Source organism: Clinocottus analis, unplaced genomic scaffold (assembly GCF_023055335.1).
Source record: "Clinocottus analis isolate CAN_PGR_092001 unplaced genomic scaffold, fCliAna1.0.p SCAF_19, whole genome shotgun sequence".
Lineage (NCBI taxonomy): Eukaryota > Metazoa > Chordata > Actinopteri > Perciformes > Cottidae > Clinocottus > Clinocottus analis.
The window spans coordinates 1,672,525-1,690,520 of record NW_027175920.1 but is presented as its reverse complement, the minus strand read 5'-3'; the positions used below and the strand labels follow the sequence as shown (position 1 = coordinate 1,690,520).

Below are 17,996 nucleotides of genomic sequence, written 5' to 3'. Positions count from 1 at the left end.
TGAGATCTATAACTGCACCTCGAGGAAAGACTTCACAACACTGGAGAGAGCATGCAGGGGAGGAAGAGGAGGAGGAGGAGGGAGCACAAAAACAAACCACCTCCACCTTTAAAATAGCAAGCATTTCCATAAAAAACAGATTAAGAGGCTCTGCTTAAAGTTTTACCTCTTCCAGCTGGATATTTTATTCTTAGCTGCTGCTGCGGGGAGGAGTGTGTGTTAGTGTGTGTGTCAGTGTGTGTGTGTGTTGAGTTGGGGGTCTGCAATAGCTGGTGTTGGAAATACTTGGGCTCGCAGCCACATAAGTAGAGTTACATAAGCGGTGTTGATGGTGGAGGAGCCGCTGGTACTAAGAAGTCTCTGTCAGCGCCCCTATTATGACGACCGGGACATGGACACCACATCGCTGCCAATGGAGGAGGGGGGGGGGCTTTTAATGTCCTGACGTTACACTGAAATAGATCGAGTCTGATGTGAGGGACATCCAGTCAGACTGTGGCGTCTCTCGACGAACCGCGGAAGGGAAAAAGTAGAGCAAAGTGACAGGAAAAAACTATGGATTCACTCACACCGCTTATAGCCAAGCCAAGGATGAGCGCTCAGGGTTAGAAACTAGAGTTTCAGTGCAGTTTGTCTGAGCCTCAGTTTAACACTGACGCCTCTATATGACCTGGATATGTAAACCAGACCACACAAACTGCTTCTATAAATTATTATTAATATTATTATCAGTGCAACCGGGTCGGATTCCACGTGAAATCACAAGCGACCGTCATAAAAACTAGTTTTAAAGTATCTAATCTGATGAAAACCCCCCCAAAAAACCATGTATGTGTTGGTGCGTGTCTCTATTTGTTCCCACTGAAGGTGTACATCTTTACCAACAGGTCACATAGCAGTAATAAAACAGCTGTTCACTGCTACAGGAGTGAATACTGCACTTGTTGGGGGACTATTTTCAGCCGTGGATGAACACACATTTGGTGATCCAGTGCACGGCATCAGGAGGGTGAGTGTGGGATTAGATCACAATAAACCACAGTGTTTGTCGTGTTTGTCGTGATGAAGCAACAGGTCCCACAGTGCAGCAGTGTGGCTCCTTTATTAGTGTTTTTAATAAAAATAAATTGAGCTCCACGGGGCTCAGAGGAATGAGGTCACACTTTGGCTACAAAGACAACGGCCTTACTTGTTTAGCAAGACCAATTAATTGTTGGCTTCGCTCTTTTACTTTCACTTAAATAAAGTGTTTAAAGGGTTCTGGGAAAATGTAACGGCCAATGACAATGAATCAATACGCCGATGGGTTGATTATGAAAACAAATAGTGGTTGTAAACCTAGAAGAGCAGCTGTTAATAGATAATATTGGATGGAGGCAGACGGAGATTATGTTCATAAATCAAAGAGGAACTTGTCGCGTATTCCAGGTGTTAATCCGGCATACTTCTGCGTCGACCTTGACCTCTGCTCGAACCCCTTTCCGGACACCTTTAAAGGATCAGGTGAGTCCCGCCCTCTTCTTCCTGCCTTCAACATACTGGATCTTTTTGACGAGCAGCTCAAGACAAGAACTGAGGAACAGGGTCAAAGGTGACGAGGTAAAATGAAATAAACAGAAACAGTTCGCCGTCATGCCTCCGGGGCGGACGTGCGCCTTCGAGTATATAAACCCTGCACGTAGGCACTCACACTGGCACAGTGTTGCATTTGGACGCTCGCAGGTGAGAACTGAGGCGGCACTGTGCTCTTTCCAAGAGAAACCTGACGTGTTCTGTAAACGGAGCGGGCACGGGGAGGTTAGCCATTAATCTCATCAGGATCTGAGGACTCAAACACGCCTCTTGACTGCTGCTCTCGCACCAAACCAGCCGACCCGACTGGTGGTGGCGCCCGGCCCGGCCCGGCAGGAGAGAGAGAGGCCTAGATGCAGGATTAGAGCAAGTCTTCCTCCATCTGCTTCAGATCCTTGTTGTTCTCGCAATTAAATGGCATTTACAGCTCGATACAATCTGGATTTTGAAGCAGATACCGATATTCGGGAGCTGACCTGGATGATTTATCGTTCCAGCGTTAATGTATTGGCACAAAGTACAAGGTTTTCCTCTGTTTTGTCCAGTCAGAGTTGCTTCAGAAGGCATTGCGTCACCCCGTTAGACCGATTTGTTTGAGATCTGGGACATCTCGACTCTTTAGTGTGTTTACTTTGTCATTCTTGACGTCTCTGAACCCGTCTGCTGTTTGCTTTTAGAGGCTTTTAACCTCACTTAGCGTTCTTCTGTAAACCGCTCTGCACTCATACTCCGGCGCTTCAAAGCCTTCTTAAATAATCCTCTGAGATTTACGTTGCTGCAACTGCTATGAAGGTAGATTTATGTCTTTTTTACCCGAGCAAATTTCTCATTTGTAATTAAATTATCTCCAAATCTTTGATCTCACTATAAAAAATTGTGTCAAAAAAAAAAGAAAACTCTCAAAAAAGGAAAACGCTCAAAAAAAAAATTGCTCTCAAAAATTAAAAAAAATAAACGCTCTTAAAAAAAAATGCTATTAAAACTAAAATTTGCTCTAAAAAAAAACGCTCCAAAAAAATTGCTCTCAAAAAAAAATTGAAAAAAATAAAATAAATAAATGCTCTTCAAAAAAAAAAAAGTTCTAAAAAATAAAATAAAAAACGCTCTTAAAACTAAAATTTACTCTAAAAAAAACACACTAAAAAAAAACACTCTAAAAAAATATTTCTCTCAAAAAAACTGCGCTCTCAATCCAAAAGGTTACAAGTTGATTTTCTTTTTTTTTTGAGAGCAAAGATTTGGAGATAATTTACTAACAAACAAGAAAATTACCTTAGTTAAAAAAGACACAAATCTACCTCCATAAACTACAGAGAAAAGGTGAACTTCTCCCTGCTCGACCCACCTGATCCACCTCACGCCGTCCACGTCTTTAAACCCTCGTCATTGTCTTCGGTGACGCTTTAGCTCGTGACAACAGAAAAGACAAAGACTCATTCTACTCTCGGACGTCCATTAAACGCTTCAATTGCAAACCGCAGCGGCTGATAATGTTAGGGAGCCGACCACGGGCAGTAAATCATCAGCGGCCCCTAAACAATGTCTCCTCTGTAGCTGCAACACTCTGCACTTTTAAGAGCACGTTGACACTTTTCAGCTGACCGGGTCAAAGCGAAGAGGATCAAACAACCTGCACAGGAAAAGGACGCTTTGAAAATGCTGGAAGTTAGAGCGCGAGGGAGGGTTTCTGTCCGTGATGGCATTAGGAGAGAGCTGCATGAATGCAGCAAACACTTTGTCCTCTGATCACAAGACGCCTGGAAGATATGCGAGAGTCACGTCCTCTGAAGTCCATGAGGAGCAGCTCGGTTACGGGTCGTCTGATCAACAACTCTCGGTTATGCGATGGCACGATGCGTAAAAATGCTTCCTTTCATGAGCAAAGTTTAAACAAAGTGTCACTGTGGACCAACCCACCGCTTGTTTTCACCAGCGTGTGTTCACCGCTGAGAGCTTCTTGTTCCTCGTCCGGCACGCCGAGGGCCACCACTGGAAAATGTTCGGTAACAGTCGTCGTAGCTTCGTCCAAGATGGCGGTAAAAAGGGGCAATTAATAATCTGTGCACCTTCAACCTTTACGACGTTTTCTTGATCGGTGACTCCTACTGCAGTCATACTTCATCATTGACTGTGTGCAATCTATTGTGCATGAATTGAGAAATGTTTATCTTCTGCTTCTTCGTGATTTGTGACCTCCTTAAGAATGAGAAAATCCGGAGGTCACATATAAAAATGCACAAAAAACGGGTTGTTTTTCATGATCTGTTGTTGTTTTACGATCCGAATATCCAACATAATGTTCCAACCACTTCACAATTACCTTTTTTTTTAGGACACAGATATAATCTAATCATTAACGTCGAAGCGGCCGGACTCCCGATCCGATTACCAGAATGATTCAGGGCGAAATTATTATAATAAGTTTATGATAATTAGAATCTGTGCTGCTTCTTCGAGCCTTAACGAGGTCAGAGAGACAGAAGAGAAATGTCAAGTTAGGAACTGCATGTCCTGACTGTTACTGAGCTCTTCTGGTGTCAGGAACGGTATTTACACATCCTGGTTTTTATGCTTCATTTGCTGCTTGGGTGTCACATAAGTGGGCTCCAGAAGATCTTCCAAAAAACTATATAAATAACTAAGAAAATCTGAAAATAAACATCGTGTTCAAATTGATTCCTTGTGGGTTAATTAATTTACTTTATGCTTCATTGATCGGTTAAAATCCATGAATACAAAGTTTGATTTGTCTAATGAGCTGTTTCATAAGCTGCTCGTGTGTTTTTCACGTTCGGATAATCCAGCGGATCTGCGGTGGTCAAACAGGTCATTGTTTTCTTCACGAGGACAAAGTCATGCTGGAGGGGGATTACAGCCTGCACAACCTGGCAACCCAAAGGTTATTGTTGCATGTGGCTGGTGAAATGATCTGTGTCACTTAAACACCATTAGTTAAAATTAAAAACCATTTAACCATTAAAAAATTTCTCCTTGGGGATTAATAAAGTACTTTTCATAGTCACCTATTAAAAACACTTCAAGTGTGTCTTATTGGGCTGCAACTAACAAGGATTTTCATAATTAATTGAGCTGCAGATCTTTTTTTTGGATAAATCGGTTGGTAAAATGTAAATAAAAGTGAAAAATGTCCATCATAGTTTCTCAAAGTCCCAGGTGATGTCTTTAAATGTTTTGTTTCGTTCATTCAAAACCCGAAAAGCAAGACATTTTCTTATTTGAGAGCCCGAAAAACAGCATTTCCTGTGATTATTGAATAAAAAATGACCTGAAGAGATAGCTAAATAGTTGCCAAACCGATGAGACGACTAACCTAAATTGTCTTTTCCTTTGATGTTCACCTCTGCATTTCCTTGTCGTTCCATCGGCACAATAAAGTTGAATCTAATCCCCCTAAAAATCCACTGTGTCTTGTGGGAGCCGCTGGTCTGGACGTCACTAAAGCTGTCCCCGTTTGATCTGCCTCCTCACATCTGGATCTGCAGGCAGAACAATATACGCTAAGCTTTGCTGGGAACTTTACCTGAGACATCCCAGCAGAGCGCTTTGACCCGAGGCTCAGCCGCCAGCAGCGCACTGAGGAGCCGCTTTCATCTCAGGCTCTTTTTATATATATATATGTATATAAAGCTGATAAAAAAAATCCTTGAAGATCACTTGAAATTCCACATACCGGAAAAACAACTGGAATTCATTCACCTCGTAATAAAACAGATGCATGTGTTTGTTTTCTTTGTGGGTGTTTTTTTGTGAACGTCTGGCAAACTGGAAGGAAGCGCGTTGGAGTCGGTATTTCCTGGCGCCGGGTTTCGTTCGGCTGCGGGAGAGCATCGCGTTACACCGGCGCTGGAGGATGCGCGGCGTATCGAGTGCCGCCGGGGCGACCGGCACCGGATACGCGGCTCACAAGAGTGACAGCGGCGTGGCCCCTCGAGAGGCGGCGTGATGAAATATGCACGAAGGCTCGCCTCCGTCCAAACCCGCGGAGATGAATGTGAACGACGGGAAAAAAACAGGCGCTTTCTTGTTGACGGAGAGAACGAAACAACAACACACACACACACACACACTTTAGGTGTTTGTTGACGTGTCCGAACACGCCGATGGCCGATTCATCGCGTGGAAACCGGAGAGCGCGTTCACACCTTCGATCCAACGCCTCCGACACACACGGTCACTTCAGAGAGGACCAGCGGTGACCCCGAGGAGACTTTCTTCCCCCAAAGCAGCTTTTTAAAACCCTTGGTTTGTTTAGGGAGCAGGACTCGGGGCCTTCAAACCACACGGGGATCACATGTTCTCCTCTGAAGGGGGCGGCTGTGCGGTGGAGGCTGTAAACACTGTGGAGAAACCGGGTGTTTCCAGTGTGAAACAGACTTATTTCCTCCAATATATACTGTACGGTACTTACTGACCGATTAATCAATAAGATGAGTGATTTATCGATCAAGCTGGGGGGATATGAGGACTTGCCTTTTACTTTTTTTCTCATAAATCATGTTTGGGTTTTGTGCAAAACAAGCAATTTGAAGGATTTGGGGTCCAGGAAATCAGAATGACAGACTGTGACAGATTATTTTAGACCCATCAGGAACGCCGTCACATGCAAGATTTCCATTGTTAGACTGTGCATGTAGACCTAAAGTGTTCATCCATCTTTTAGTAGAGAGAGACCTGGACACACACATATATATGTATACATATATACACTTCTATATATATATATATATATATATATATAGATTTAAGTTAAACACGGGCCTTAAGCGACCCCAATTCCTTTGCTTTTGCACATATGAGCATGTTATTTTCCCCTTGGCAGAACCAAAAGGCCTCTGGGCGCCTGAACACGGAGCCGCCACGCTCCGCCCCAGCATGCACCTGCAGCCTCCGCCCTAAATAAGACACCGACACAGTGTAAACAGCAGGAAAAGAGACACTGTTATGTATCTTGCAGGGCAATCAAATGGGTACACTCCCTACTCCCCTCCTCCTCCTCCTCCTCCTCCTCCTCTTCCTCCTGCAGCGCTAAAGCAAACAAACAGCCGCCCTCGCGTCAAAGTGACGTGCGGCCATGTGTAAATGCAGGCTGGCCTCCTTCACTTTCTCCTTCAGGGTGGGGGGGGGGATGGCGAGCACCTGATAAGCGGGATCTGGCTGCGCCCTGCGAGGGGAAACACAGTGTTGACGTTGGCCTCGGTCGCGACCGACAGGACGCCCGCAGCTGGCGTGGAGTCACCGAGCGCCGTGGCCACCTTCAGATAGAAAGGTTACGCAGGAGGAAAGGCAACACAGGGACTCGCGCTTCCTCGGCGGACGTCGTAACGCCAGAGCAGCGATAATGAGGTTTCACACAGCTTTAGTTTAATCCGGGAGCTTTTATGCGAGCATTAAAACTGAGCGGCTTCCAGCGCTTTCTGCAAAATCAGCCCAGTTTCATTAATGGTTTAAGCTCTTACTTCAGGAGGTGGTGAGGCAAATCTTCCACCTATCACTCCTCCTCTTCCTCCTTTCATTCTGTCCTCAGGTAACTCTGTTTTTTATTTTCAATTCGTCAAGTTTTTTGTCCTCAAAGTGTCACAGAAAAAGTGTCAAAAGTCCGTCAGAAGTTCTCAGAGCCTGAAGCGACGACTTCAACATTTTTTAACAGTTCAAAAGCCAAAAAAGATAAATTAACAAACAAAACAACAACACAGCAAATACTTCAATTTGAGCAGCTGGAGTCTGAGTGTTTGACATCTTTTGCTCGACTGAAACAAATGAATCAGTGACGAGGAATTTGCCGCCATAAATTAAATAGGACCAATTGCTTAGATGCTAAAATTTCAGAGGAAAATGCCCTTTTTTCTTCTTCTTTTTGGATTTGTGGGAACAAAAAGCTTGTTTTTATACTTCTTAAACATGAGAGTTTTAATCATTTCATCTCAGTCTTAGCAAGGAAGTGATCCAAATAGTTCCCAAAATGTCAAACTCGACTCTTTTAAAAAGCTTTCTGAACACGAGCCACCAGAACTATTCCTAAATAAATCCATGTAAATGTGGAAAAATCATGATTTTAAATGAGGAACTGCTGTGTTTTACTCACAAAGCCACTAAATCTGATCCCAACTGAAATGTATCTTCAGCCCTGAAAGTTGGCGTTGAACAGCCGCTCGATGACGACAAAGAAAACTACTTTTTATCCCCGAATAGTTTAAACTTTGATCCTGTTAGCAGCAACGTGCAGTGACGCTATCCAACCACAGCAACAAGGTGCAATAGCTGAGGTTTATTTTTAATGTGTGACCCTTAAAATATAAACTGTCTTTGTTTGTATTAATGCCTCCAAGGCTGCTAATTGGCCTTTTTTTCTTCTTCTTCTTCTTCTTCTTCTTCTTCTTCAAACGGCCCTGATAAACACAGACGGTGCTGATGGTGCTGCCCTTGAATAAGATCAGGTGTTGTGCAACAGTTGCCCTTTAAAAAATACAGGAGGGGAAAGAGGGGGGGGGGGTGGTGCTCGCCAAAAAAAGGACACTCATTCCTATCGGTTACTGAGCGGACGTTTCCTTTTGGCAGTTTGGTTGCTATAAAAACACAGCGCGTCGTAAACTCGCTGCAGAGTGAACGGAGGAGACGAAGCAATGGCTCATCCATTTTTTATCGCCTCTACGTATTCAGTTTATGTCTCCTATATGGCACCTGGGTCACCTGGGGGGGGGGGGGGGTTGCTAGGCAGATGCCACATGGGGAGGTTTCTTTATTTATTTGTCTTTGCTTCTTTTAGAAGAACTGCTCTAAAACTGCTCCAAAGTTGGTAATGAAGCTATTGCGCAACACTTTCTTCATCATTGTGATCATTGTGACTGTATGATAGAATAAACTTGATTAAAAGCTGTTTTATTCCATTTATCTGTGTGTTCGCTATTTGAATTGATGGAAAACTGGAGATTAACTGATCGCCGTCATCTTTTTCTTTACGCAACAAAAGAAAACTTCTCAAATCAAACAGCGTGTGATGAATATAATACAAATACAAGAAATACAAGGGGAAGTAAAGCTCGTATCACTTGGTTTTTACCGGATAACCAAAAAAAAAAGGAGGAAAATCAAACGGTAAGTACACAGATTTTGCCGTCTTTTCTTCTTTTTAAAGTTGTTTGAGTAAAAAACAGTTTGTACAAGGAACGAGTGGAGCAGATAAGGAAGGACAGCGAGGAACGAGAACCCGTCGTCCTCGAGCCTCTGGAGTTCCTCGTGGCCGATTCACGCTTTTTAAAACCTTTTCTACAAACAATCAACACCTCAACACCAACCAACGGGTCATTATTTGTGTATTTGAGGCCGATGCTATAAATGTTTTTGGGGCTGCTGCACGTCTTCGTCGACTCATCGGCCTCTTTGGTGTCGGTCGATTAAAATCTCTCGTTCTTTCAGCCGAATGACTTATTGACAAAAAGATGAACACAAGATCTAAAAATGACGTTTTTGTTGTTGCAACTTTGTGGAGGAACTCAGTTTCGCAGATCATCTCATGGATCAACTTGTCCATCAGTCGCAAAATGTTTTGCGTCGTTTCATTTGTCGGTTTGTGTGTTTTCAGGGATGGTAGTTCTAGTTATTGATTATTATACGCACTGATTAGTGCACTCACTGGCGTTGGAAATTAGCTTGTAGAGCACATCAGACACAGTCAATGTTTCTGTGTACTGTTCACGTAACAGATAAACATAAACAAACGAGTATCCGTACACGGCCTTCATTTGGGTGTTTGCCTGAGGTGAAGTGGAGCTCTGATTACTTCCTCTATTGTATCACAGTCCTAATATTAGTTATGAGCCAAGTCCTGTGCCCTTCACCGTCTGATCTTTTGTGTCCTTCACCGTCTGATCTTTTGTGTCACGCTAGAAAATCTAAACCGTATTGTCTCCGTTTTGTTTACAAGCACAAAAAGAAAGTTCCTGTACACGAGGAGGACGACGCCCAGACGGACCGGTGCAACAAGAGCGACGAAGCACAGGCGATCACCTCGGAGTGGCTCAGTTACAATGAGGACTAATTGAAACAGAGATCTTTCTAAGTGGGAATCAGATAGAGAGGTCGTTTGAGGACCCCTCCTCCCTCCTCCCTCTTCCTTCCTCCCACCTCCCTCCTCTCAGTAGGAACAGCTGACCTCAAGGCCTGCAGACTCGGCTCTGCAACGCATTGTTAGAAACGGCTTCGGGCCGTTTCTCTCTACCTGACATGCAATGACGCACCTTCCACTGCTGCTCCGTCAACACGACAGAGGCCATTGTGTTTACTGTTTAGCCACCAACAGCCGGCTCTTGTGTTCATTTCAGCAATCGGAGGGCACGCTCGGGAGGACGGCTTCGGTGGTTTCAGTTGTAAGAGAGCTGAGTCCCCCCCCCCCACACACTTTGTCTTTGAGGTTAAGGTCTCACTACTGTAACCATATCAACAATGGCCACCTTTAAGCTCATTAGGGGCGATTAAAGGAGGATTAACTGGGCTCATGTCTGAAGTCAGGAGATGAAAAAAATCGAGCTTGTATCACGGACTGCGTGGAGGCCTGAAAGGGTTGCAAAGCTGCTCTTTTCTCCGCCGCAGACGCTGTGGGTTGAGGTTGTGAGACAGTTGGACAGGTGAAGGGACACCCGGTGACCCTCGGAGAGCCGAAGGGACTTTCTCTTTCTCCCCTTCCCCCAAACAGACACCTGTTGTGTGACCGGACAGGTGGGCTCTGGAGGCAGAAGTCCCACCTGCCGCTTTTTGTGGCGCAGCAACGTCACAAAACGACTTCAGCAGGACTGAAGTGATCGCCGACAGCGGACGCTTAGTTTAATATCAGTGTGTGCAGAGTTGAATTTAAGGGTTTATGGAGAACAGCTTCACACCTAGTGAGAGAGAGAGAGCTCCCATGGGTGCCAGATACTGATACCAATGCACGTCACACCTTGTAAACAGGAGGAGTGGCAGCTGGCAGCTGCATACCAAGCACTCAATCACATAAAAAAGAAATAGAAAAAGAACCGTCACCTCTAGTCAGGGCAAGTAGAAGAGTGTTTACATGCAACACGTGAGCCGTGCATTATCCCTCAATGTATAAAACTGCTGCATCTCGGTTGTTCTTTGGGTTCGAGCATCCGGAGGGAGGGAGAGAGAGAGAGAGATAGAGAGAGAGAGATAGAGAGAGAGAGCCTGGGTGTCACCGGTTGTTAATGAAAACAGAGATTAGAGGGGATCATGGCAGGCGAAGGTGGTTCAATTGGAGCCGGCCGCTGACAGTTTGACCTGCGTTTGCCGTGAGCGGGCCAGACTCGTCCCAACTCAAGGTCAACAGGGAATAATAGTCAGTGGATTAGCCGCTTCACATCGACTCTTGATGACCGGAGGCAGGAGGAAGGGATTAGGAGCTGCAGTGGAGCCGGAGAATAGGGGAAAGTATCAGCTACTCCTGATCTGGGTCAGGGAGTGAGTTAGGGCTGGAAAAACAATGCATTTTTTTTGGCGTGGAGGTGAACATAAAAAGGAGCTTAATCCTGTAATATGAGCCAGCTAAATAAAACACCCTATAAATTAAGTGTTCCCCAGAATGCAGACACGTTTTTCCATCCAAACTGGCAACTTAAAAGTGTTTTTTTAACTCTCAAAGTGAAATATAAAGGAAGCCATCCTACCTGCAGCTCACACCACGCCACCTCCACTGTGGTCTCCGTGTCCAGTCCCTTATAGACCGTCTTGAAGGAGCCCCTCCCGATCTCTATGTTGAATTTCAGGTATCTCCCATCGGGCGACGTCGCCACCGCTTTGGTCTCCACGTCCTCTTTCTCCTCCTGCTCCCACTGGGCGTCGAACATGACGCGGGGGGAGACCTTGAGCTGCTTGCTCTGAAGTTCATTTTCAGAGCCCGAGCTGGCGCTCCGGGCTCCGGTCCTCTCTCCGGGGGGAGACCCAGACTTGGCGCCGGGCTCCTGGCTGCTGGGCGGCGTGATGGAGCCGGTGCCCGGGCTGGAGAGCGGGGAGGGCGACGGCGGGGACTCGTCGGTTTTCCCCGCCTCCTCCTCCTCGGCCCGGGACTCGCACAGCGTCGGGATGTTCTCCGCGGACCAGGACAGCGCTTTGGAGAGGACGCCGCTGTACAGAGGCGAGTCGATGTCCATGGTGATTTTCTGCAGCCCGTACGAGTTCCTCCGCGCGCCCAAGCCGTGCGCCCTCAGCACGGACGGGCCCCGGGGGAAGCAGTCGTCCGTCATGTCCACGGGGAGGCCCGGGAAACCGCGGCCCGGGATCTCAACCTGCGCGTGAGACATCGTGGCAGGTTCAACGGCTTCGTGGTTCAGAGCCTGCATGTGGACACGGCGCCGGGACACCGTTACATTAAGTACTTTTCCGTGATGTCAGACGCATTAAAACACAGGCTGGCCACAGAATAACAGGTCAGTTAACATGATAACCAGTTCATGGCAGAACATTCCTATCTGAAATACATTTGAAAGGACATTACCTGTTGCTACACTCCACCGGAATACATTTTATGGAGAAAAACAACACAATAAAGTAAGAAAACACACTTACTCATTACAGCTGCTGCGTAAAAATCAATTCACGTAAACGCAGATTAACACATAGTTCCTCTCAGATAATCAGAGTGTTCCTCTTCTCTCCTCTTCACGAAGTTCTCAGCCATAACCTCCGGCGAAGGAGGACGGCGCTGCCTATATCAACAGAGCTCCGCAGGGCTGCGCGTCTTGTGCGCTCCGCGCGCGCCAAACTCCGCCCCCTCGCGCAGCTTTGACGCGCTAATACGAGCGGCACCAGAGGGAGTCATTAGAGGGATTTAAGGAGTGTTTGCAAACTCGTACTCTTTTAAAACCCACCCCAACATTTCATTAGCAGGCATTGCCTTTCATTTGACGCGTAATTGGAGTCCAGGAAGAGCTTTTAAAATCTAAATTCTGGCAGTAAAGTATGGAAGTCCATTTGGGCCACAAAAAGTCATAATTATGACCAAAAACGTTTTAAAAAATATATATAATTATGACAACATAAACAAGTATTACAACAAAAAATTCATGACAAAAAAAAGTCGAAATTATCTCATAATTTTATATGTCATGATCTTTTTTTCATATAATTTTGCCTTTTTTTTGGTTCATGCTCTTTTTTTTGTCATGACTTTTTGTTGTATGTTGTTTTTTATTTGTCATTGCTTTTTGTGGCGGACATGGGCTTCCATATTATGGCGAGTCGCAGAAGAAGTTAAAGTGTCTCAAGAGAGGATGCATGAACTTTGTGTTTTTGATATTTCCTTGTATTGATTAGCTGGACACGTGCCAGGCATAGCCCAAACTCTCTCTCTCCCCCTCCCTCCTTTTTCATTTTGCAGGAACAAACTGCAGAACAGGATGTCCCTTCTTCTAATTGCCCCCCACTGACGAGCATCTCTGGTTTCTCTGAATCATCAAGTCAGTTCACTCCAGTGAGGGATGTGTGCAGTGTGCGGGTCTGACCTGCAGGGGGAGCCACACGGCAGACAGGAGCTGAAACGCGACACTTTTTAATCAGTCAAGACCACACTGACTGTCCCACAAGGGAATAAACACACACACAAACACACACTGGAGCTGTATCATCCCCACGAGGCCGCAGCACATCATCCATACAGCTGCAGGCAGAAAGTGGAGATCCCATCACTGTGGGTCACGTGCACGTCTACAAGGTGCCGTTAACGTCATCATTCACACAAAGTTTCCAACCGAATGGTCCAAAAGAAGCAAAAAAAGGAAGCGGATATAGTAAATATCTCATTTATTTTCCTACAGGATATGAAAAAAAGGAAATGAAGTTGAAAAGAGACAGAGAGGATAGAACAGGAGCTACAGCACAGTAATAGGGTGACACAGGAATCTGTACATGAAGTCCAGCGTTATCACAGTCAGCGGAGTCGGGCCAGGGTCAGTCCGCTGCCGGTGCTCCTCTTCTCAAAATAACAAAAGTCCCCCTGGTGTTGCATTCTGGGATTTCTTTGGGATGTCTCGTTGGCTCAGAGAGACAGCCGAGCAAAAAAAAAAGGTCCACAGCGAACCACACCGAGGAGATTTGTTAACGCGGGAGAGAGAAAAGATGAAAGAAAAAATGGAGATAAAACTGGTCATATTTACAATAAAGAAACAGCTGGTGGGGAGAGATTTTCCCCTGGAGTATTAAGATATTATTTAGTCCCCTGAAAAGGCCCATTGCATGGTTTAATGTCACCTCAAATGCTCTTTCCCCCCCAAAAAACCCCACTAAAGACATGATATTGATTCTCTTCCAATAAGAAAAAGGGTTTCGCGTAAATTTAAAAAAGCGGGACGAGCGTCCTCTGTTTGAGGAGCACCTGGAGAGAAAGTATGAGGCCTCCCAGACAGGAGGAGTGTGTGTGTGTGTGTGTGTGATGTCCCAGCGTCGCCTTCAGAAGAACTTGACCCCCTTCCCGTCGTCCATGGTGATGATCTCGGCTTTGCCGTCGGCCTGCAGCGCCTGCAGCGAGCGCAGCAGCATCCAGTCTTCTAGACCGTGGAACTCTGGAGAAACACGTCAGATCATTTAGGTGACGAGAGGCTTTACAGGAGAGGCTCATGACTGAAACAGTTCAATTACATGTAGAAAAGTTACAGATGTGCATTTCATGGTTAGTCATCATCTGCATGTTGCATATTTTAATACGTCTTAGTGTGAACTGTTGCATTCTTTGAGAAATTTTGCAAATTTCTCCACAAAACAACAATTCTGAAAACTCCACAATTCTTTTATTTCAATTCAGACATACAGCCCATATGTTTTATCATATTTTTTAATATTTTTATAGTAGAATTCTTCTCATCTCTGTTACTGAAATACTTGCTATAATTTGTAAAAAAAAATGTTCTCTTACTATGTTTATATTAAGCACTAATACACTAAATAAATGACAAAAAACTACTGATTCTAAATCAGAGTCTGATAAAAGATGTGTTTTAAAAAGTGAAATAAACACTTAAAACATATATGATGAATACAAATAATGAAAAAATATAAAAGACTCCTTGTTTTGTACTTTTGAGAAGTGAATTTGAAGACGTCAGTAATTCTGCATCCGTTCCATTGGACATACTTTATGTTTACTCGAAGTGATAACACACATTTTAACATGTCAACCAGCCTGAAACGTTTTAACGGTACCATACCTTCACCTTCCGTGTCGTCTCCGTTGGACAACTCGTACAGAGTGAACACGGAGTTGACCATCCCGATTTTAGAAACCTGTAAATGTTTGAGAACAGAGGAAAGAGTTATGTTTTATTCCAGAGGGAAGAGATCTGGAGCACACGGTTATAAATAGAGACGTTAATAAGGTGCAGCAACTAACGCTTTCATTAGTCTTTTGGTAAATCCCCCAGCTGGGCCTTTTTGATACTTCATCTCACCGTTGAAGCACAAAACTGTCGATATTTTACATTTTAGTTATTGTCAACGAATCCGATAAATAAAAAATAACAACACCAAAACAGACAGAACTTTGGTTCATGTCTCAATAGAAGTCATAGAAGTCATTTAATGACTCCTCACAAATATAACAGCCAATTAAAACCACAGGTAGGAAATATGCCTCCGCCAGGAGAAAGCTGGGAAAAAAACTATTTTTGAGTGAGAGTGCTTATTTTTTCTTTTTGAAGTTAGCCGTCTCTAAATATCCTACTTAGCATGTGTGTACATTGTATAAAAAAAAAGCTGTACTGTGTCACCGAATGGAAAACTTGCAGGCATAACATCCCACAATAACATCGTAACGCTGAACAACCGACTCTGACGACAGCGAACTGCAAATGCTTTCCAATGTACTTCAGATTTATTGCTTTGGAGAACATTTCCTTCGCTCCATTCATCCCTCGTCAGGCCCACAAAAAATGTACAGAGTACACAGACAGGACGGCGTGTGTGTCTAAAGGTCCATGACTCACCCACTGGTGGATCAGCTTTCCCCATTCCTCCGGTCGTCTCCACATGACGAGGCAGCGAGACTTGTTTTTGTCCAGCCAGTCCAGGTTTCCTGAAGGATTCACACACAAAAAAGAAAAGTTTATTGCTGAAATGAGTTCACTGTGAGACGATGAGATGATTATTTCTGATCTTAGCATTTTTGTAAATATTTAGATGGAACAAAATGTACCTTTTTTCCTCAATTCCTCAAACACAACTTGAATTGCTTCCGTCGACAGTTTTCCTTGAATTCAGTCAATAGGAAACAATTTTTTTTATTTTAAAACGTCTCATTGTGCTCTCAGCATATAAACGGTCAAATTAAGAAAACTGTCGATAACAAACTCACAATAGAAAGTTCATTTTTAGGAAAAAAGGGTAAAAATAGGTGCAGCAGAACCAGAGATATCATCATTATTACTGCCTGTCAAAACCTAAAGCCTACATTACCCACAATGCAACCTGACTCTTCTGGTTCATCATGCTAACGGTAAGAGGAGCCGATTATCGAGGTCTGCTCAACTCACTTCTTTCTCCACATCGCCACATTATTTATATTTAAATAACGACAGAAAGTTTCATCACGTCTCTGTTGAGAATGACGCGACGTCTCAATGTGATCGACTGTCTAAATAAAAATAAAAAAGAGTTTCAACTTCAATAAATAATTCTACATTTTCCTTGTGTTGATGTCTTTTCATGTATTGAAGTGCCAGAGTTAAAGAAAACTGGAAAGCTATCGTGAGGACCGTGATAAAGTGTCTTCAACGACTTGTATTCTAAATATATATTTACCAAAACAAATAAAAGAACATCAAAATAAGATGTTAACTCAACACAGCCTGAATGGAGGGCAGCTGGTGAGGTGGCAATGTGCTAAAAACACATGTATGCATGATGTGTAATATTCTGTAGGTAGTTTTCTATCAGAATGAGAGGAGGCAACATGTAAATGACTATGAGAGATAATGTGTACTTGGTATTTCAGGATCAGGTAATATAGACTGAGCCCCGGGTGGACTGGAAGGATACGCTCTATCTTCTTGTTGTTGAACACGGGGCTTTCCTGAGCCTCCATGACGTCCAGTGTGTAGACCTTGTGGTGCCGGCAGTACGACAGAGCCAGCGAACACCAGGCCGCCAGCTGCTTCTGTCTGGTGTCAACATTGGGCTGAAGCCTGTCCGCGGAGAGGAGCAAAAACAAATGACTGGAGGCTTCTATTGCAGCAGACTGAGATGTTCAATAACCACGTTTCATAATTATTATTTTCTGATGAAATGTGACCTATAAAGTGAGATAAAGTTTTAACACCGGCCGCCGTCATTACTATTGAAACTTACACACTTCTGAGAACAGCAACTTATCAACTGTCAACGTACATTGCAATGACAAAGAGAACAGTTAAAACTCTTTATTATCATACAGCAAATGATAGTGTCCCTTGTATTTGCTTGGTATCACTGTTGAATTTAGATTTTGCAGGAATTTTAGCACCGAGGTCTTTTTGTGTGGCTGGTACTGAACCGAAATCGGTCGCCCTGGAGGCTCAACAACAGGAAAAAGACGGATGTGTTGAACAAATTCTGTCAGCTAAGATGGCAACATAGTCTACTGATTTAATACTGGTATCAAAAGTTGTTTTAGCCTCTTCACAGTGTGTTTTAGATACGATTATACTGATCACTTTTAAAGCTGTTCATGGCCTCTCCCCTCTGAGTACCAGATGCACCTTTGAGTGTGCTTAAAAAAAATTGCAGTAGCTTTTTACAGCTGAAATAAATTTAAAAAAAAAAAGCAAAGTCACATAACATGACGGGTGACAGAATTGGCTGTAACATTGTTTATTACACTGTTTAATACTTGGTGAGCATTTCAGTGTTGCTAGCTAGAGCTAACAGCTAACGTTAGACTTATTATCTGAACTAGCTTTAATTATCTACATGTTATTATTAGTAAACATCCACATGCAGTCGAGCCTTGAAGGGGCAACATGTGTGGCTGTTACACAAACTCCAGAAAGCCAGTAGGTAGAAAAACAAGACCACTTCCGTAGCATTGTGCGTTTCGTTTAGCCAGCGAGCTAGCCGGGATAAGGAGACGGTGGCTCACTACAACAACACACTTCTTTTTAATAACAACAAAACAACAGATACCGACAAGCAGAGTCGGTAAATGGTGTAAATGTGGTTCGCAAAAAGTTCACTCACGTAAAAAACGGTGGGAAATTATATTGCCAGGGCCACTCAAAACTCATTGCAGTTGATGCGGTGTTTACAGCTGACAGCTTCCGGTCCACCCTTCAAATGGGTCCGACTAACTACACAGACTTTCCAAGGAAAAAATACAAATTACTGTAAAAATAAATTAAAAAAATTAAACAAAATTAGAAATACATCCAAAATTTAATGCATAATACATGTAT

General features: G+C 44.0%; 2 protein-coding genes across 2 annotated transcripts in view; both read right to left on the bottom strand.

The window, feature by feature from the left end:
- The window catches only part of wnk4a (WNK lysine deficient protein kinase 4a), a 37,351-nt gene extending 25,124 nt beyond the window's left edge, over positions 1–12,227 (bottom strand). Inside the window, exons 1-2 of the mRNA XM_068583846.1 lie at positions 12,148–12,227; positions 11,250–11,915 (exon numbers count right to left, since the gene is read on the bottom strand). Coding sequence (XP_068439947.1) covers positions 11,250–11,882 — 633 coding nt within the window. The 5' untranslated portion in view covers positions 11,883–11,915; positions 12,148–12,227. The remainder of the gene's footprint in view (positions 1–11,249; positions 11,916–12,147) is intronic.
- A 1,153-nt stretch (positions 12,228–13,380) lies between these two features.
- On the bottom strand, positions 13,381–17,859 carry vps25 (vacuolar protein sorting 25 homolog). The gene is made up of 6 exons (XM_068583339.1): positions 17,782–17,859; positions 16,606–16,751; positions 15,764–15,817; positions 15,555–15,643; positions 14,781–14,856; positions 13,381–14,138 (listed from the first exon to the last, which is right to left on the bottom strand). Exons 1-6 carry the CDS (start codon positions 17,826–17,828, stop codon positions 14,026–14,028), a joined length of 525 nt encoding a protein of 174 aa, XP_068439440.1. The 5' UTR covers positions 17,829–17,859; the 3' UTR covers positions 13,381–14,025.
- Positions 17,860–17,996: the final 137 nt, after the last annotated feature.